This window comes from Aspergillus glaucus (assembly GCF_001890805.1).
Source record: "Aspergillus glaucus CBS 516.65 unplaced genomic scaffold ASPGLscaffold_2, whole genome shotgun sequence".
Lineage (NCBI taxonomy): Eukaryota > Fungi > Ascomycota > Eurotiomycetes > Eurotiales > Aspergillaceae > Aspergillus > Aspergillus glaucus.
The window spans coordinates 1,179,912-1,200,057 of NW_019170454.1; the positions used below are offsets into that span (position 1 = coordinate 1,179,912).

General features: G+C 49.7%; 8 protein-coding genes across 8 annotated transcripts; 4 read left to right on the forward strand and 4 right to left on the reverse strand.

The window, feature by feature from the left end:
- Positions 1-1,466: 1,466 nt before the first annotated feature.
- ASPGLDRAFT_163273 (NAD(P)-dependent oxidoreductase) lies at positions 1,467-3,574 on the forward strand (the record flags this gene model as incomplete). Its single annotated transcript, XM_022542540.1, has 3 exons — positions 1,467-1,794; positions 1,854-2,247; positions 2,469-3,574. The coding sequence occupies exons 1-3, from the start codon at positions 1,597-1,599 to the stop codon at positions 3,572-3,574; spliced, it is 1,698 nt and encodes a 565-aa protein (XP_022405365.1). The 5' UTR covers positions 1,467-1,596.
- Positions 3,431-4,970, forward strand: ASPGLDRAFT_730479 (C-3 sterol dehydrogenase/C-4 decarboxylase family protein). The gene is made up of 2 exons (XM_022549650.1): positions 3,431-4,150; positions 4,210-4,970. Exons 1-2 carry the CDS (start codon positions 3,689-3,691, stop codon positions 4,945-4,947), a joined length of 1,200 nt encoding a protein of 399 aa, XP_022405366.1. The 5' UTR covers positions 3,431-3,688; the 3' UTR covers positions 4,948-4,970.
- A 22-nt stretch (positions 4,971-4,992) lies between these two features.
- ASPGLDRAFT_63521 (glutathione S-transferase family protein) lies at positions 4,993-5,715 on the reverse strand (the record flags this gene model as incomplete). The annotated part of the gene is made up of 2 exons (XM_022548671.1): positions 4,993-5,607; positions 5,662-5,715. The coding sequence occupies 2 exons, from the start codon at positions 5,713-5,715 to the stop codon at positions 4,993-4,995; spliced, it is 669 nt and encodes a 222-aa protein (XP_022405367.1).
- Positions 5,716-5,949: 234 nt separating this feature from the next.
- On the reverse strand, positions 5,950-7,438 carry ASPGLDRAFT_141417 (uncharacterized protein; the record flags this gene model as incomplete). Its single annotated transcript, XM_022541738.1, has 3 exons — positions 5,950-6,215; positions 6,264-6,341; positions 6,403-7,438. 3 exons carry the CDS (start codon positions 7,433-7,435, stop codon positions 6,064-6,066), a joined length of 1,263 nt encoding a protein of 420 aa, XP_022405368.1. The 3' UTR covers positions 5,950-6,063.
- A 2,082-nt stretch (positions 7,439-9,520) lies between these two features.
- ASPGLDRAFT_730614 (uncharacterized protein) lies at positions 9,521-12,597 on the forward strand. The gene is made up of 2 exons (XM_022549652.1): positions 9,521-9,593; positions 9,651-12,597. The coding sequence occupies exon 2, from the start codon at positions 9,688-9,690 to the stop codon at positions 12,205-12,207; it is 2,520 nt and encodes an 839-aa protein (XP_022405369.1). The 5' UTR covers positions 9,521-9,593; positions 9,651-9,687; the 3' UTR covers positions 12,208-12,597.
- On the reverse strand, positions 12,362-13,861 carry ASPGLDRAFT_63523 (uncharacterized protein; the record flags this gene model as incomplete). Its single annotated transcript, XM_022548672.1, has 2 exons — positions 12,362-13,678; positions 13,718-13,861. 2 exons carry the CDS (start codon positions 13,859-13,861, stop codon positions 12,362-12,364), a joined length of 1,461 nt encoding a protein of 486 aa, XP_022405370.1.
- A 2,668-nt stretch (positions 13,862-16,529) lies between these two features.
- On the forward strand, positions 16,530-17,180 carry ASPGLDRAFT_42272 (uncharacterized protein). The gene has a single exon (XM_022545576.1). It carries the CDS (start codon positions 16,821-16,823, stop codon positions 17,082-17,084), a length of 264 nt encoding a protein of 87 aa, XP_022405371.1. The 5' UTR covers positions 16,530-16,820; the 3' UTR covers positions 17,085-17,180.
- A 2,501-nt stretch (positions 17,181-19,681) lies between these two features.
- On the reverse strand, positions 19,682-20,131 carry ASPGLDRAFT_31817 (uncharacterized protein; the record flags this gene model as incomplete). The annotated part of the gene is made up of 1 exon (XM_022544102.1): positions 19,682-20,131. A coding segment is annotated over one exon (450 nt), but the record flags the coding sequence as incomplete, so codon positions are not given.
- Between the last annotated feature and the right edge of the window lie 15 nt (positions 20,132-20,146).

Genomic DNA, 20,146 nt, shown 5'->3' on the forward strand with positions numbered 1-20,146 from the left:
ATTTTCAACTTCTGAAAGTAATTGTTAGGAAGAGTGAAACAGAGTATCGCACATCAAGTATATAAACCAGTGCCCTGGATTCCACGAAAAAAGAACCAAGGAAAACAACACTCTGATATCACGTGTGGGGGGGGGGGGGATGGCACTGACGTCATGTGATATCATACAGTCCACCACATTGTGCCAATTGGAGCACAGCCCTCCGATGTCGTCGTGATGGTCAACAGGTTATTTTCCTTGTAGGGTATCTTGCAGTTTCTGATACATGATCTAATGGTCCAGCTTTGGCGGTGGTTGGGTGGGCTTATTGGTTGCGGTGTCGGCCGACGCCATGGTACTCTGGGGGTTGTTCCAGGTATCAACGAAATATATCTTGTTTTTGACATGGTTTCGGAGGGCTCGGAAGTTTTGTTGAATAAAAGGCATTGGAAGCTGTAAACAGCTGCTCTCTTGGTTCTTGACAGTGCTGTCAAATCGCTTCCAAACTCTACCCTAATCTGTCAGTTTGAAGCTGATATCCGCTGCTAGGATCAGGGCACAGTCCAGCTCTGCTGGAGGGAATTTCTACATTAAGGAAATTGTCAATACTGCCGAATGTGATACGGAGTATCGAAGCAGAGGAGCTATCTATTCGACGTATTCTGATGCATCTCGATTTTCATAGTAACCGGATGCATACGGAATAACGCCACAGGCATCTTATAATATGTTTGTTCGCTGCATCTGACACCTATCTTCCCTTTCAATATCTCAACCAATGGCGAAGATAACCCCGCTCACATGGAAGGAATAGCTGCTGCAACACCGTTTCTCCGCAGGACCGCATAGTGGACGACCGACGCACATAGGAAGCATTTAGCACTGTTTTCAATTCGATGCGGCGGTCTAGACTACCTCTGGTACCTTATGAAGTATAAGCCTGTAGACTTGAGTTGCATATTGCCTTCGGGGTGTCATGTCGTGTATTACTGGACATGCACTTCCGTTGCGGTAAAGAGGACGTATATGCTTGCTTTCTCCATTGACATGGTTTCCTCGATCGGTGACTAGATCAATGCTAATGCATTGCTATTTTAAATGCATGTATCGTCTATTCTGACATGATTGGCTATGGTCAATGAGCCCGGAAGAGCAGACACGGCTTCAGAGGTACGGGGATCAACAGCTCCTAGGACTCTGGGGACAACTATTCGAGAAGTAAGTTTCGCAAACCTTCCACACCGTCGAACAAACCTAGACTAAACGGGGTCCAATTGACAGTCTATCTAGGAACCCGAATTCCCAATATAGCTTAGCGCAGATTCGGTACGTATTACTTGCCTATTTCGGAAGCGTATTCCCACGGGTCATATAGTCCGGCTGCAGTATGACTACAGTTCAGGGGAAGAAAATGTATAAAGAGAGGACCAAGGACTTACACTACTCATAATTCTCTTCAATGAAATTAATTGTCAAAGAAAAATAGAGCCAGTACGAAGATGCATCTCCTTATCCTCGGAGCTTCCGGTATTTCACCACTAACGTGTTCACGATCTATACCAATGAATTTCTGACTTGTTGACTTTTATAGGTGCGATTGGGAGCAAGTTCTGTGACATGGCGCTTGGCCAGGGTCACCGACTTAGTCTGCTAGTCCGGACTCCAAGCAAGCTTCCGGACACAATCCTGCACAATGAACATGTCAATGTTATCGAGGGCGCCCTTGACAATGAAGTGGCTATAGACCAAGCTTCGCGGTGCGGTGCAGATGCCTTCATCTCATTCGCAGGACCATCGCCAGGGTCGACAGGGACTGTAAGCCATGCAAGTAGGATTTGTTGAACCTGAATCCAACGCTAACCTGTCACAAACAGCCTCTAACAAACGGATACAAAACCCTAATCCCGAAACTCCTTCGCCAGAACATCAGCCGTATTCTCGTCATAAGCACCCCTTCCTACCGCTGTGCCTCGGATATCGAGACGTTCAAATGGAAACTAGGAATCTGGGCCATCAAAACCTTCTGTCCCGGGGCATATCAGGAGGTGACTGGTATCGGGGAGTTTGTTTCGTCACTATCTGTTAATGACGGGGTGCGATGGACGGTGTTTCGGGTTGGTGGGTTGACGAATGGTGCGGAGGGGCCCGTTAAGGCGACGTATCCGGGTAGTGGGGAGGATGGGTTTTGGATTAGTCGTGGTAATGTCGCGAGGTGGGTGTTGGAAGAGGTTGTTCAGAATAAGTGGGTTGGAGAGACGCCTTATATCTGTAACTAGGGTTTAGTTTAATTGTTTCCTTTCTTTCAATAACTTAGTTGGTTATTCGATGAGATTAGTCAGCCCCATATCCGGTAAATCTGGTCAGATTCCGCTTCTCCTCAAGAAGTCAGCTCGCTCCGTTGATGGACATAATGCCATCAAGACGTCCCCATACAAAATCTCGTCATGGCTGTGACCGGTGTAGGAGAAGGCGGATCAAATGCGACGAAGGTGGTCCACCTTGCACAAATTGTGTGGCGCGAAACGCAGTGTGTCAGTATTCTACAGGAAGACTCTTCCAACCCTCACCATATGATGCTGCCCCACAGGAAACCGAGACGCATCAATTTACAATGGAAAATGGGGTTGATGATTCCGAGACACGCTTGAATGCCGGACTTTTACCTTCCCTAGCATGTTCACCGTCTCCGAACCGCATGCGGGAACTTGAACTGATGCACCAGTGGTGCATGAAGACATGCTACAGTTTCTCATCTGACTTGAGCGATGTCTTCGGGACTTACGTCGTAAAGCAAGCGCTCCGTCACCCATTCTTGATGGACTCATTGTTAGCATTGTCGTCCCTGCACATAGCCAATGACCTTACTTCTGCCAACACCGACATTGAAATATCTACCAACGATGGAACAAAACCAGCCTCTGCAGAAGACTACATCATCGATGCCCTGCACTACCAGAACCAAGCAGCTCCCGCCTTTCGTGCCGCCCTCGAGGATATATCCCCAACAAATTGCAATGCGCTCTGCGCATGCTCAGCGATAATGATGGCTTGTGCAGTTGTATCATCCCTATCCCAAAGCGGCGAAGATTCTGGCATGGGTACCCTAACCGCACTCCTCCCCTTCATCAAAGGAGTCCATGTTGTCATCGATAGAGCCCGCGAATGGCTAGCAAGCGGCCCATTCGGTCTCATTATGCAGTGTCATCCGGACGACGACTGGCTGTTATTTCAGCCGGGAGATGTTGAGCTGCTGCCGAGTGGGATACGGAAACTATACTGTCTTCGCTCACATGCGTCTGATGTATGTACCCGCGCTATTGTCATGATGGCGAAGTGCTATGTGAAAGCCGATGCAATGGTTCTTCCATGGTTGGTCGTCGTTGGTGATGAGTTTGTGGGGCTTGTACAGCAGGGACAGCCGATGGCGTTGTTGATATATATGTGTTGGGGTGTGCTTCTCAATCGCCTAGAAGGGATTTGGTGGGCGAGAGCCCCTGGGAGGAAGATAGTTATGCAGTTGATTCCGCGCTTGATCGGTTTTGAAGAGTGGGAGGGTATTGTGAACTGGGCTAAGGAAGAGGTGGGCTTCCACTGAGACATGAACATGAGGCGCATCCACTGCCCATCATGTGACACAGCCACACAAACCTAACACTCTCCTGTTGCGGCACGTCTCTCCCACTTAACCAGGGAACATACCGTCTCCATCATGACCACATCGGGCGAACACAACCTAGGCATAGTCCTCGTGACCGGTGGAAGCGGTGGTCTTGCCAGCCAAATCCTCGAGCTCTTCTCACAACGCGGCTGCACACACCTACACTCAATTGACTTGCGCCAACCCCGCCATCATCTTGACAATGTCACGTACCATGAGGCTGACCTTACAGGCATGGCAGTCATACGCCTTATCTTTACAAAAATCAAGTCAGATGTCGTTATCCATACAGCCAGTCCCAAATTCGATGCGAAGCGGGATATTCTGTATAAGGTCAATGTAGAGGGAACCAGGACTTTGCTCAAGATTGCGAAAGAGTCGAGGACAAGGTCGTTTGTATATAGGAGATCAGCGAGTGTTATCAATGATGGAAAGACGGATTTGAGGGATGCCAATGAAACGTTCCCTGTTATCACTGGTGACCAGCAACCTGAATTCTACACACATACAAAGGTTGGTGTCCTTCTTGCTATTTGTCTAGCTCGAACTCCCCACTGATAGTGACATGACAGGCCCTCACCGACACAGAAGTCCAACCACAAAACCGCGCCCCGAATGCTCCGTACTTCCTCATCTGCGCTATTCGCCCCTCCGGTATCTTCGGCGTTGGTGACTTAGTCGTCATTTCCGGTATCCTTGACGCATATTACAAAGGAAAAACCTGGGTACAACTCGGCTCAAATAAGAACCCCTTCAACTTTACCGAAAACACTAACGTGGCGCATGCTCACTACCTTGCAGTCGTAGCATTGTTCAAGCAACATGATGAACAATCGCAACCAACACCCAATGAAAAGATCGACGGGGAAGCTTTCTTCATTACAAACGATGAGCCTCACTGCTTCTGGGACTTTACGCGACTAGTGTGGCGGTATGCCGGGGATACTACGTGTCCAGAGGATATTTGGACGATTACGCGGCCGTGGGCGTTTCTGATAGCTGTGGCGTTAGAGTGGATCTTCTGGGCGCTCAGGCTGGGCGAACCACCACTTACAAGGACGAAGTTTCGGCTTAGTTACATGACGAGATATTTCTGTATGGATAAAGCGAAGACGAGACTTTGGTATAAGCCGTTGGTTGGGCTCGAGGAGGGTTTGAGGGTGGCAGTGGAAGATTGCGTGAGACGGCGCCAGGAGAAGCAGAATGGAACGCAGAAAGCATCAAGATGGGTGAATGGTTTTATGTCATGGACACGAGTTTCAACTCCTAAGAATATGAAAATTGATTCGTCCGATGGGATTAAATTATAGAAACAATGTGTCTAGATGCTGTACTATAGGGACTATAGAGCTACTCTAAACAGGAGCCCCCTCCCTCTTCTCAATAAAGACCTTCTCCCCAAACGCCTCCTTAACCCCCTCCGCCCCAATAACCCTCTCATACCACCCCACAACACCCGGAAACCTCCCCCTAATCTCCTCATCAATAACCAACATAAACCCCGGAACCAACGCCGAAGCAATACTAAGATCCCCCAAGGTCACCCCCTCCCCATCACCCAACCACGTCTTCCCTTCCAGACACGTCTCCAAACAGCCCAACGCCCTCTCCAGGCCCTTAAGCGCAGCCCCTTCCTTCTGGGAATCAAACTCAGCGCGCCCAATCCGCCAGAGCACCAGCGGAATTATGGACGCTTCCATCTCGTTCGTGGCGAAGCTGATCCACTGCCGTATCTGCGCGCGCTGAACAGTCGTCCGGCCCAGCAGCTGCTCCGCGGCAGGACCGTTCTCAGCGACATACTGCGCGATGGCGTCTGACTCGACGATATTTACACTGCCATCGGCGGATGTGAAGGCGGGGATTTTACCGAGGGGGAAGGTGGATAGGAATTCTGGGGTCTGATTGGTTTTGCCTAGTTCGAATGGGGCGAGGGTGAGGGTTAGGTTGTTGAGGTTGGCGGCTGCGAGGATCTGGGTTTCATTATCAGTACTTACTTATCGGGGTTTTGGAGAGGGGAGGGGTACTTTGAAGACACGGGTGTTGTTGGGGTATGTGTAGATTGTTCCGAGGGGGAGCATTGTGGTGGTCGTTTTGTTGGACTACTCCATACGATGAATTTAACTGAGATAGATCGTACGGGGAAATTGGAATCAGAGTGCAAGAGGATAAGAATTTGGTTCGGAGCTGTGTTCGGAGACATGTTTATCTTTGTATTCGGGCCGGGAGCGCAGACAGGGATCCGAATCCTTCTGAATACGAGGTTTGATCGGCTCAATATCTTAAATATTTCAGTCGACAAATACGTTATGAATGTCATTCGCATGTAGAATATGTCTATTCAGTGAAGATACACAATATACACCTTTCCCCCACTAACTACTATACAAGATTATCAACATCGACACCAAGCACCACTATGCCCATATTTACAGAGTAAAGGGAGGACACTCGCTGTCCCTGATGGAATAGTAAGCCACCATACCCTTGGACTGGTGCTCATTGCTGTGGCAGATGACCTGCCAGGTTCCGGGGGCAGTGGCGTTCATGTACAATGTGGACATGGTGCCGGGGATTGCGCCTGATATCGTTAGTATCTTAAGTAGATGAGTGGGAAAAGGGGACATACTGATCGTGCTCATTCTGTTTCCGTTGTAGACAAAGCCGTTACCGTGCATGTGGAAGCTGTGGGGGTCTTCTCCTTGGCCTGCGATATGTTAGAATCGTGTCTCGCTTAAGCAGGGCGTCAGGGTGCAGGAGCAACTTACCATAAACGTACCAAATAACCTCATCATTCAAGCACATCTCAAACGTAGGCAAATTGTTCAAAATCATCCCATTCAGCGAAAAGAACGTCGGCGCGTCATCATACTGCGTCGACGACAACAAATTCGTCATCTGCGGCTTCCAAGTAGACACATTCCCATACTGCATCAACTCCGAGAAATGCTTCTCATAATCCACAGTAACATTCTGTCCAGCGCGCTTCGCATTCTCCGCAGCAAAGAACGACACCGACTCATCAGTCCCTTCCAACAGGACAGGGAACTCCCGGTACCGTCTTCTTGTCTCGTTCATCTTGCCGCGCTGGTATGTCATCTGCGGACCGATGAGGCCGGCGTTCATGTCCTCCTGCATGCTGACGTAACTGTGGTACGCGTGCATTGTGGCGGGTTCGTTGTCGTTGGGGGCTGCACTTTCGGGGACGACCCATTTGTACAGGACGCAGGCGCCGGGTGGGACGGCATCGCCGGTGTAGGTTTCGTTGGTGAATTCGTAGATCGAGCCTTCGTTTTCCTTTGAGTAGGCGAGACCCATCGAGTGCATCGAGGCGTAGTGCGTAGCGAGGTTATTCAGGAACAAGATCTCAACCATGTCACCGACCTCCGCGCGGATCGTGGGACCCTGAATACCCTGCCACGGCGGCTGGATGGTCTTCTCCGAAAAGGATGCATCGGTGTAGCCGCGGTAGACAGCCTTTTTCCACTTGGTGATGAGGGGCGTGCTCAGGTAGTCGGCGATTTTGGCGCGGATGGAGGCTTTTATAGGCACGCCGAGCCAGTTGTCCCAGCCAGAGGGCGCATAGTCCCAATCGGTTTCTTCGGCGGCGATGTAGTATGTCCGGACATTGCCGCTGAAATGAAAATCGACGGGAGTCTGCGAGGGCAATTGGGAATCTGGACGGGCTGCGCAGTGTGATGCCGGTACCGGAGTCGCAGAAGGTACTGCGACTGCGGACGATGATGGGTGGGGAATAGCCGCAGCCAGTCCGGCCAGCAGCGAAGTGAGAAGAAGGGCCATTATATAGTAACCCCCCAAAAAAAAAAAAAAAAAGAAAAAAAAAAGAAAAAAAAAAGAAAAAAGAAAGAAAGAAAGATTAGAATAAATCAAGCACTATTCTAGAAAGCTTGGTGTTCTCGGCATGAGAAGGATTGAGCACATTTCCTCTTAGCATGACATTTTTCGGGGTTTATATACCCCTGGGCAGGGTATGTGCCGTGTGTGGTGGGATGCTCGGCCCATCCCAATGTCTCCCGCGTTGAACGGGATTTAAGTGCAGAGCCCCCACGGGATTGGCTGTGATTGTTTCTGTTTTGACTGTTTCAGTTTTGCCGCGGTCGTTATTGTAATATGGGGTTTGTTATTTGTTGATTGGAGGTGAATTATGCCGGTTGTCGAATACATAGTTCATGTCTTGAATAGCCTCCGCGACAAGCTTTCCTTGGCGTAGATCATCGGACGCTCGGTTCCTGGTGGGTTGAAGATGCGCACTCCTGAAGGTCTCCGGGAAATTTACAATACGGATATCATGAAGCTGGCTGCGTGCACGTTGATCCTGAGGCTTCATTAATTGGCGGTTTTCTAGTGGTATTCGGTCGGTCCCGAAGCCTGATATCACGGCGAGGAACCGAAGAAGATCACTTGGCAGCTGTTGGTCGTTGTTCCGGTTTATAACAAGCATGTCTTAAGGTAGGTCTACTCCGTACATAGTAGTACTGACATGGGATATGGCAAGACCTCTCCAATCGTCTTCGAGCAGTTAATAATTCCCAAAAATGGGGTCGATGCTGTTCGCTACACGTATGGTCGTATCGGCTGCCAACATTCCTATTTGGAATAAACTACTGAGCTATGGTCCAGACTTGTTACTAGCATTTCTAGTGCTAGATGGAGAAACACTGGTGCCTTATATGCAGCGTACTGAGTACTCCGGATCTTGGTGTACAGGCCAGAGTTTTTGGATAGCCTGTCGGTTTTATATATAGTGAGCAGCGATAACCGTTCGCAAATCTGAAAGCAGAACTAAATATGCATGCTGCTACCCGGGATATATATATATACCAAAACACCATTTAGTGTCTTTGGCTTCGTAATTCAGGGTCGTGTCTTTCTCGATACCATAACGGCACATCAACGACCACATCGTCAACTATCATCCTCAAGTACCTGAAGAACCTCACTACTTGATCCAGCGCCTGATACTAAGGGATCGGGATTCCTCCAGTCATACCCAAGAACCGGTGGCCCATCTTTGCTCTATGTCGGCCATTAGAGTTATTTCTGTTTGTCCAGTGGAGTAGGTCATTTTAGACATGGGCAATGGAAGTTTTGTCTGCGCTACCGAAAACAAGTTATCAAGAATAGAACAATGCGGCCGCATTAGGAAATACCCCACCAGGAATGCAGCTACAAAAATAGATATAGTACTCAAACAAATATCTCAGATAGAACTATAAATAACAGAGAGTCCAATGACATTTCTCAACTGCTGGCTGTATCTTTATATCTTCTGTCCTTCTCTTCAACTTTATCCCAACGAAGCACGTAATCACTATTATCTAGACAGACCCACCTAATATCAAAGATGATTAACCTGCCAACCGGATTTATATCCACCGGCATGCCACCTCGATCCATGGAACTGACGTTGCATCATGGCGGCGGGTCCGGTGCTAACAGCTATCAAGTTCTGCTGTGTCGAAGACAAGCAACTAAGCTCGAGACTATAGCACATGCGAAACCAACACACCCTCATTCGAGATAACAACCACAGTGGAAACTCAGAAAGTATACCTCCCCTTCAACAACATAACATCACAGAGATCACTAGCGTCATCGACTTCTATCTTATCAAAACCGCGTCCCTTTTTACTTTGACAGATACCAGGCTAGCAGATCCACGGGTCCACATCCGCCGCTGACATCAACGAAACGCCCCCCCCAGGGCGGTCTCGACGCATCGTGATGATAAAAACAATGGCGAGACTTTTGTAGTGAAGGCTAGCTTTTTACACACGATTTGGGGCAAGGATGAATTCATCAATCTGTTTGTATCAAACATCGCCGTCGTTGCTCCTTTTGAGCTATTCTGTGTACTCTGTACATACCCACGATCCTCGCGGGAGGTGAGCATTGCGATGTTCATGTGTTTGTTTTGTATCGGAAGGCGCGAGTACTAGTACGTTGAAGTAACTAGATCCTACCCGTCACTTAGTAATGTTACTAACCTATGTAGAGTGGGATAAGCTTGTCACCAAGCATTATCAAACGCAATGTCCGACCGCAAAGGCAGCGCAAATTCCCTCCTAACCTACCGCAGCCAATCCAGCTCGGAGGGCAGCCCCCGCGGTGGCGACGACAACATCCCCCGCGAACAAGGGATACCAAAACAGGAGGTCCGCCGAGAAGATGAACAACAAGAAGACGGACAACCAGGACCATCATCACGACCCAGTCCTCCCAGTCCGAAACCAGCGCAGCGAACACCAAGTCCCCAACACCCGACAAGATCACCGCGTGGTCAACGCGTACGGTTTAAATCTAGTGCGGGGTTTCAACAGAATCCGCCGAGGAGTCCGTCTACTGAGGATGAAAAAACCGAGGCTGAGAAGACGCAGAGGAATCAGCAGCCTCATCGGCCGTCGACGCCGTTTGAGCATGGGTCGACGGATGTTGCTGATATCCCGCTGAGCCAGCGGACAACAGAGGCAGAAGCAGAAGAACCACGACAAAAAGAAAGCATGGGCAAGAAAGCAGAACATGAAATCAAAGACGAGGCCGAGGAAGCAGAGCAGGGTTTCAAGGATCGGTTTAAGAGCACGATTGACGCGATGAAGCGCAAATCAGTCCAGTTCATGACTATGCTGGGACGCGAGGAACATGGTGGTGATGATTTAAACCCGGGCATTTATCATGCAGACTGGGGTGGCGGGGGTGATGTCCCCGTGTCAGAGGTCACGGATAACAAGCACAAGACTGATGAGGAGAAGCGGAAGCAGCATGCGACTGCTAATACCGAAGCGCACAAGCTCGTCCGAGAACTCAACCAAGACCAATCCGCGCATCGACGCAACGCCCGCGGTAAACCCTATCCACATCAAGGTTCGGATATCCAAGATACAGGATCAGGAATCGAGTCTGGTCTCCGCTACCGCTCTGGCGGCGGCGGCGTCCTCTCACAGCTCATGAAGCTCAACAACCCACAAGACCAGGGAGGACCAGCAGGCCGGTCGTCAAGCGAAGCATCCACCCCGGTAGCCTCCGGCGCAACAACACCCCGCAAAGACAGGCCAAAATGGTACAAGAAACAACAAAACGCCTCCACAACAACTTTAGGATCACAGGCACGGAGCGGAGCAAGCACACCAGTAGGCAACGAGTCCCTATCCGCAGCATCAAAACGCCAATCTAAACAACCAGACCACAAAAGACTAGAAGACGAGATCCGCGTCACAATCCATATCGCCGAGATCATCGCCCGCCAGAGATACATCATGCAGCTCTGCAGAGCACTCATGAAATTCGGCGCGCCAACACACCGTCTTGAAGAATACATGCAAATGACAGCAAAGGTCCTCGAAGTAGACAGCCAATACCTCTACCTACCGGGTTGCATGATAATGGCCTTCGACGACCCGTCCACACGGACAACCGAAGTCAAACTCGTCCGTGTAGCACAGGGCATCGATCTAGGCCAACTAGCCAACACACACGCAGTCTACAAAAACGTCGTCCACGATATCATCGGCGTCGAAGAAGCGATCCAAGAACTAGAAGAAATCATGAAAAAGAGACCCCGCTTCAACAAATACATCATCGTCTTCATCTACGGCCTCGCAACAGCTACAGTCGGACCGTTCGCCTTCGAAGCAAGACCAATAGACATGCCCATCATCTTCATCAACGGGTGTCTCCTAGCCCTCATGCAGCATGTTCTCGCTCCCCGCTCAGTCCTGTACTCCAACGTCTTCGAAGTCACCGGCTCAGTGCTTACCTCGTTTCTCGCGCGAGCCTTCGGGTCCATACGCCATAACTCCGAATTCCTCTTCTGTTTCTCCGCCATCTCACAATCTTCCATCGCCCTTATCCTACCCGGGTTTCTCGTCCTCTGTAGTTCATTGGAACTCCAATCACACCAAATCGCCGCAGGCTCCATCCGCATGGTCTACGCAATCATCTACTCCCTCTTCCTGGGCTATGGTATAACAGTCGGAACAACAATCTACGGCCTCATCGACAACAACGCGACGTCCGAAACCCAGTGTTCGAAAACAGGGGCCTTTAAAGATCCCTACGTACAGCGCTTCCCATTCGTCGCGATCATGGTCGTCTGGCTGGTTATCATCAACCAAGGCCGCTTTAAACAAATCCCACCGATGCTAGTCATCGCGCTAGCAGGCTACATAACAAACTACTTCTGCACCGAAACCCTCGGTGCAAACAGCCAAGTCGCAAACACAGTCGGCGCATTCACAATCGGCGTATGCGGAAACCTGTACTCACGAATCTGGCACGGCCACGCAGCGACTGCTATCCTCCCTGGTATATTCGTGTTAGTCCCGAGTGGCCTTGCGGCGACGGGGAGTCTAATATCGGGCGTGCATTCTGCGGATGAGACCACGTCGAATGTAGGGCAGAAGGGGGGAGGGAGTGGAGGGGGAGGGGATACTAGTGTGACAAATTTGGGGTTTGGGATGATTCAGGTTGCGATTGGGATTACGATTGGGTTGTTTTTGGCGGCGTTGATTGTTTATCCGTATGGGAAGAGGAGAAGTGGGTTGTTTAGTTTTTAGTTTGTGGTACAGTGTTTGCATGTGCATGTGCATTGTAGAGTGATAGAATAGATTAGATTTGGGGATGATATATGCAATGATATTAGTGTAATGTTGTGCGCTGCACATATCTACTAAACTGTACTATATCAGATCGACGGCACAGCGTCGTAGCTTATGAACGAAACCCAGTTTGTTCCCGCCAAACCGCATATCCAAGCAACTCTAGTAAATACCGCTCGCGGTATGCGAAGACCTTTCTTCCAACAGCCTTTAAGAATCCCCTTGCCCGTTCCAGTAGCAAATCTGCAAGCTCAGCATCTGGTTCGTTCGAGGCGCCGTATCCTTGTACAAAGTGCTTTGGTGAAAGCGTTATCTGGCCCTGCGGATCGACTGAGGGTGCGTCTCCAACCAACATGGCGATGACCGATTGATCCTCTTGCAGGAGCCATTCGCAGAATGACTCGAACATGTGGTTTTGCGCGATGAAGGATATTAGGGACTCGAGAGAGTCAAGGTTTACCACGGTCCTGGGTAGGGCCGTAGGTGACGACTGGGCGAGGGCGTCGTGGACGGCGGAGACGTAGGATAGATCGGCCAGCAAAGGAGGCAAGGTACCAGTAATGACGTGGTCGATTTTTAGAGTCGAGGACGACGAGGATATTATAGGCCTGTCGTAGCCAAGTTTGTATCGCCAGTAGTAATTGCAGAGGATGAGGGAGATGATGCAAGGTATCAGCACGACGTATCCCCACCACCGCGTTGCAGTAACCATAGATGCTGCACCAGCGACCAGGCCATTTACCGCGTTCGTAATGGCATGCCATTGGAACCGACGAAAGCGAGTCCGCAGCCGTTGTTTTTGTTGAGGCGTAAGCACGTAGCTGCTCGTGTCATCGCACCGCTGACACACCCTGTCATGCAGCTGAAACCGCCATACAAGAACCCCCGACCATATCGCATTGAAGAGCCCAAAAACCGCAGCCATCGAATTACCCACGTATCCCGAAAGCAGATTACTCGCCTTGAATACCCGTGGATTGGCCCCGAAAATGGCCATAATCGTACCCACCCCGACCATCAACGCACCCAAGCCCATCAACACATCCATAACTATCCGATCGACCATCTCAGTACCCAACTCCCTTATCCCCACGCCCAACCGACTATCCAAGACCTGTATAAGCTCCCCATCCTTTTCCTCTGGAGACGTCGACAGTCTCTCCCGCAGAGCAACCAAATCCTCCCTCTCCGCCCGTAGTAACCGCACATTCTGGTAACTTAGGTAGAAATCCCGCACCGCGAAGAACGTCATGCTCAGCGCGATCGGACCCCCAATAGCCATCAGTATCATCGCATGTTTAGGAACAGGAATCTGGTTCCACACGTTGGCAGCGAAATCACCCGCGTTGGCGAGCTCGAGGTATCCGACACCGGCGAGGAGGCTGTTTTTGATTTGTTGTTGGCGCACGAGACGGTAGGGTTTATTCCTCTTGATATATTTCTTTTTGTGCGATCGGACGAGGGATACGTGGTGGTCGGGCGGGACATGGCTAGAAAAGTAGTCGGTCGGGGTTGGGAAGGAGAGGGAAGAGTGCCAGGTGAGGTCGCTTTCGGCGCGGATAAACTTGGGGATGACGGGGGGAGCTTCGAGGGAGGATAATTCGGATGCCATTATGGCATAACGGTGGTCGAGTGTGGTGAGAGGAATGAAGACGAGAGAAGGAGATAAAGGGAGAGAAAAGAGAAAAGAGAACACCTCAGGAATGCCGCCATACCTAAACGGGTAATGATGAAGATGTCGTGGGGCTCTTGGCGCGCCTTATAGGGCTGAGGATCGCCGGATTTATTTCTACCGCTATTTTTCCATTCCGAGTTCCGATTAGGCTGCTCTATTTTACAGGACAACTAATCCCTAGTAAGTGCCTCGCTTTCCTCCGGGATAACCGGTCCAGGTCCTAGAACAACCGGCCCAACTTCGGGTCCACTCAGGACGTCGTGACGAGGCTACTGGATTAGTATTCGTTCGCATAGCGTGGGCGTATGTACAGAGTACTTACTGGCTCAGGAGTCAGCGCAAGGGCCATGCTCACGAAAGCGAGAAACGTAAAAGCCGCGATCTTCATGTTGATTTTAGTTGCCTGATGGCTTGCAGATTGGGCAGACTTGTGTGGAGAATTGTGCGGTGTATGCCAGGCGATACCTCACTATTTGATATTGCTCGAAATGCACGATACACACGGTGACATCTACTAAATGACTCGTGCTGACCGTCATGTGATATATCATTGTTCAGATTCTCCCGTATGTAATAAGACTAGCCTTTATAATGAGCGCGTAGCTATGAATGCAAGAGATTGATATTAAAAATATACTTCGTACATTGTCCATACTTGGTGTGCAAAATGAAAATCCATCTGCTTGCCTCTCAGAAAACACATTGCCTTTTCCCCAGTATTTGTGGATGCTGACGGGGCCAACGCACTAGGTCTTGGTGTCCGGATCCTCTCCTAGGCCTAGAATGTTCCAGCGGTCTAGCCATTCATTGCGGGTAACGCTTCAATAATCATCGATAGATGCAGCATCCATTTCAGAAACGTATTTCCAGAAATCAAGCAACAGCTAACTGCTGGCGGGACTTTGCTCGTCCTCCGATACTGGTTTGCACCCAGAAATGATCCGGACACCGCAGTAATGCGCGGCAGATGTCACTGCATCTCCAGGATCTCAACTCATACGGTGACATCTGCACTGAATCACTTGTTCTTGGTATGAAGGGAGTGCTGGACGTTATGCCTCGGAACATTATGCTGTTATAAACGCTGATTCCTGGGTGAGCCCGATATTCTCTGTAGGAAGAACATGACATGTCTGTCAGTGTGACATGCTCTGATCACGTGCCTTATATGATTCCCGGAGTTGTAACAAGCCATTAACTCGGGCGCAACCTGCCGAGCGTCTTTTACCCCTAGTCCTCATCATTGCTGAGATTCTCGTTGTCCTTAGTCCCGGTGCCGCATATTGCCGCATATTGCCGCAATGTGGCCTAGGTGTCATTGAAGCTAGACCTCCCAACAGGGTAAGGGACGCTAGACCGGATCGTCGTTAGTCATGGTAATTTTAGGACCTGCTGAGATCAATTGCCGTGTCTTGCAGTCCCACGATCAGATATCGCGGACTAGACTGTCTTGCCCGTGTTGAATTTGGACATTCTTGTCATTCTCGCTCTATCGCTGGCTTTTCCCTCCCTGATTCAGTGAAATTTGAGGACAAGGTCCTTTCCGTCATCGGACCGCCCCACCAGCCTAAGGAAGCCATCGCCTTCTCCCAGTATTCATGGGTACTGGGGCCAAGGAATATCTGATTGCCGGTGCGCTCTGTTCTGTATTCATCTTGCTTCCCGTATCTGAGAAAACATGGGTGTTCAAGATGTCGTCAAATGACGCTGCGCTGATCGTGTTTTCTCTCTTCGAGTCAATGGAAGTGGCCATGTGGTATCTGATCTGGTAATATGGATGGAAACTAACCAATCTATGGTGGTGGGATTCAATAAGAGGTAGATCCTTAATCATCGGTCCGTACTGGCCTTGAATGCTAGTAACGGTCCATCGCTGGAGATTCCACTGCATCTCGAAGATTTCCCAAGAGAGCAGTGGGTACGGTCAGGCGTGGATAAGGTGACTGTGTCACCGGACCACACCATCGCATCCATGATTGTGCTGTACATCTTGATGCATGGGCCCCGTGACTAGTCTTGCTGACCATCAGCCAGAAGAATTGCCGTTTGAGCTCTGTATCCGTTGCTTCTATAAGCTTGAGATCAAACAACGCATTTTCGAAGTATCGGTCAGCAGATGGAGCGAGATACATCACTCATGGTGGATCACCGTTCCCATCCCCAACAGGCTCAACCCTTTCTGCTGGCCAGAAATACTCCATGAGTTCCTGCAACTGCCACAAACAAAGGGGAATATTTGGGCTACATCATTGTAGCCTTCTGATTCTGTGGCCTTGCAGTTGTCCCTCTCACGGATGCGGTACCAGGTCAAAGATGAGAAATGATCTACCTCAACGCCAACGGATACTTACTCATTGCTTCTGGCCCTCGTCGCGCCTTTTTTTTTTTTTTTTTTTTTTCTTATGGTTTCTTTGTCGACTTCTTTCTCGTTTTTTGTGACTCGGCTCATCTGGGACTGTGTCCGAGGAGCTCCCCAAATTGGAGAGGTGACGAGCACCAGCTTCGACCGCTAACTTCATTGCAAACATAACAATGCTCAATGATTAATGATCCCCTTATGTAATGCTCAAGAACAAACAGCAAGTATCGTAGGATGTTTTCATCCTGTCCCAGACCAGTTGTCCTTAGTGGATTGAGGTATTTGACGAGATAAATACAGAATCAAGTACGCGTATTCCCAGACGCTGGATAGACTTGAGCGCGTTAATTCAATAAGTAAATAGCAGAGAGAAGTTTTGCCATGGATAAAGAGGACTATAGGAAGTGTGAATCGGAAAGACATCGAGCAACGGATAGAATAGCGGAAACGAGAGCCCAATGATTTACATAAGTGAATGCATGGGTTATAACTCCTGTTATCATCGACCGGCTGCAATGGAAGGCACATTTGACCCCCATGTACACTAACTTTGTCTTTGCACTGCTTATCTACTTCTTCAATTATGACACGGCTAGAATGGCGCTTGAGCAAATTGACTTGCTGTTTACTAACCCGGATAAGGGGCCGGTGGAACTGTCCAAGGAGCTGGCGAAGGAGAAGAGGAAGCATGGGAACATTAGCATTGTGGCGAACACGGGGGCTATGAAACATGCAGACGTGGTGGGAGAGGCAAGCCGGGATAAGATTGGCTTCGAGCAGGATCATATCGAGAAAGGTTAGTGCTGAAGGTCATGGATATGATCATGATAAATGTGTTGTATGTTTTCATTGATGCTTTAGCAGTTGGATGTACAATGAATTGAGTGGGTGGCACTCCAAAAATTGTAGCGATTAGCATAGAACATTTGAATGAATCTTATTTTTCTAACTGACCAGCAATTTGGACCACAAGATGAAATACATAAACACGCAATATCGTCTCGATAAACTTAGGATGGTTGGTATGCGTTGGGTGGTGGAAACGGTGGGGTTAAGATGAAGAATGGGTAGGCTGATCTCGCATTGCAACCACGACGGTATAACCTCTAAAGACGTAGACCTCTTCTTCCCGCTACCCCTGCTGTTGTTGTGGCTCGAGCGCAATGCACTCGCTGGGCAAGACTTCGCTCGGCCCCTTCCGGTAACGCGCCTGGCCAGGCTTCTGAGCCAATCCAGGGACAGCTTGCGCGATGCGCGCTTCCATGGGCTGACAATTTTCGTCGGGCAGTACTCCCCGTCGTCTGAATGACAATAGCCAAGGTAAAGTCCATGTCTCTGACAATCGTGCGATTCATCTGGAGAATCGTGGTAGTAATGAAAGTTTGAAGCAGCAATCAGTCCATCGGATGTGAATCCCTCATCGTCCTTATGGTCATCGTCATCGCCCTCACATTCTCCCGCGCCCGACATTGCAGCCACCCGTTGAAGATGGAACTGAATTTCCATCAGTGAAGGGGTCGGTTCACGGGGACGTCTGTCGTGAAGGTAAAGGTTGTCCCAGATGTGATTATCTGGTGGCGGAAGCTCTTTAAAAGTGGATCGCTAGCCCATCTGGGCTCTGCTAGCTCACTCAGCATCTTCAGGCCGCTGAACCACAAGAAGGCTCTGGTTTCAGAATGGCATGTTCGGTTTTTGAGGTTTCGAAGATCTCCCCAATGATGTCCTTACGGACCAGATCCGCCAGCTCGGGGAGACTCATCACGTTGACGAGGCTATGCAATGATGCGGTTTCAAAGGGAAAGCTTCGATGAGCAACGCAACAAACCTTCAATTGTGATAGAACACCTCTGTACAGTGCCATGGGGTCCTTATGATGGTGCGGCGATTAATATCATTGCAAACATACAAGCCTCAGTAATCTTCTCGTCCCTTGTTCCTCCTTCAAATGCCAAGGCAAACTCCCGCTGGCCTCGTTCGGTCCGCGCCTGTTCTACCAAGTCTCGCAGGGACTCAATATCAACGATCCACAGGAACGCCCGTATCTTTGTGTGGCCTTTGTGGGGGTTCCGCTCGTTTGGATGAACTCTGGATGAGGAGGTCCCTGCAAGCTTCATCGAGCAAAACCAACAGTATAATGACGGCGATTATTTCCCCTATGTCCCCCACGTTGATACTTCCTTTGAAGCTGGCTCGATCGAACTGCTCCATGGGCGATCATTTAGAAAGCGATTGACTCAGTGTCGCCTTTTTGTATCGACTCGGCTCTTCCAATACTGTAACAGGTCAGTATATCTGCGTTGTACCTAGCAACAGATAATCACTTGCATTAGCTGCAGCGGAGGCATATTGCAATGGATGAACAGGACTGTCGGTGTAAAATGCAGCCAGCGCAATGGCTGAGATAGAATAAGAAACAAGATCCCGGCATATTGCCAAGGGGCCTAGCTCCGATGCAATAAAAAGAAAGAGGTTGGTGGTGGTGAAGAGGATTGAAGGAAGAATAAGGGGGAAAGAGGAGGCCAGAATGGGAAGGCATAGATTTGCATAAATGGATGCGTGCATAAGTATTATGTACACATCATGGCACAGCCGCATAAAATGCACAGCAGCACAGCCCGGCATAACTTTAACTTTACAATTGCACGCATGCATAAAACTGTATAAACGCAGCACTCCGTAGCTCCCAATGGCTACCATCGAGCCAGTAAGTCAATCCGCGATATAAAATGCAAATGCTTCTGTTGCTCTAAGAGTTGGACTATGGCAGCATACAAACGTATAACATAACCTGCTATACGTGGATGTAGTCCGGGGAATCGCACGCGATGATGTATATATCAAGCGGGTTTCCAAAATGCAATGTTATATGGAGGTCAGCAATCGATTCGCGAAGGATATCCTATTGCTATAAAGGTATTACCGTCGGCCGAAATGTGTCCGGGCAGTCTTTTGGCCCGATGGTGACCTGTCACTTCGACAAGTACCTTTGCGCATGAACGTGGACCGGGAAATAGCACTCGGAGACTTTATATGAACGAGCGGACAGCCGGTATTCCTTCGACCATGCCTTTAGTTTATTAGGAACCAGAAAAGAGATGTCTTAATTGGCTGTTCAAGGGTTATTCTGTATAAGTACGGAGGGATATACAAGTCGGGAAAAGATAAAGTGTGATTAAAACATCGTATTAGAGTATAATAGCGCTCTATGCAAAAAAAAAACAAAGCATTACACGGGGGTATATCCTTCTCTTCTATTCGCGAGATCATTTATATACAGCGACCATCGAGAGATCGTCGACGCCCAACACTGACACCGGCGTGCTCCCCAAGCCTAACGACTTCGGGGGACATGTTGCTCTATTTGACAGCGGGGGGGAATTGGCATAGCGTCGACTCGCTTACAGGAGCGAAACATCAAGATCAAGGGCGGCCTGGATCTTGTCAAGGAGCTCGGCGTCAACGTCAATACCGAGGTCAATGATCGAGCGCTTGAGCACGTGAGCGCCAACATCAGCGTCGACATTGGCGAGCTTAGCAACGTCGGCCTTAGCGGCGACGTCGGCATCGACAAGACCACGCTTGAGCACATGAGCGCCAACATCAGCGTCAACCTTGGCGAGGTTAGCAACGTCGGCCTTAGCAGCAACATCGGCGTCAACGAGGCCGCGCGGGATGACCTTGGCATCGACACCAGCGGCGGCATTGATCTTCTTGAGGAGGTTGACATCGACATCGGCGTTAACTCCGATGACGGAACGCTTGAGCACGTGAGCGCCAACATCAGCGTCAACCTTGGCGAGCTTAGCAACGTCGGCCTTAGCGGCGACATCGGCATCGACGAGACCGCGCTTGAGCACATGAGC

Excerpts from the sequence above, each read along its gene's own strand:
- ASPGLDRAFT_730479 (XM_022549650.1), top strand. The coding sequence starts at position 3,689 with ATGACCACATCGGGCGAACACAACCTAGGCATAGTCCTCGTGACCGGT. Across the intron at positions 4,151-4,209 it reads AATTCTACACACATACAAAG|GCCCTCACCGACACAGAAGT; the intron begins GTTGGTGTCCTT and ends GTGACATGACAG.
- ASPGLDRAFT_730614 (XM_022549652.1), top strand. The coding sequence starts at position 9,688 with ATGTCCGACCGCAAAGGCAGCGCAAATTCCCTCCTAACCTACCGCAGC.
- ASPGLDRAFT_42272 (XM_022545576.1), top strand. The coding sequence starts at position 16,821 with ATGTACACTAACTTTGTCTTTGCACTGCTTATCTACTTCTTCAATTAT.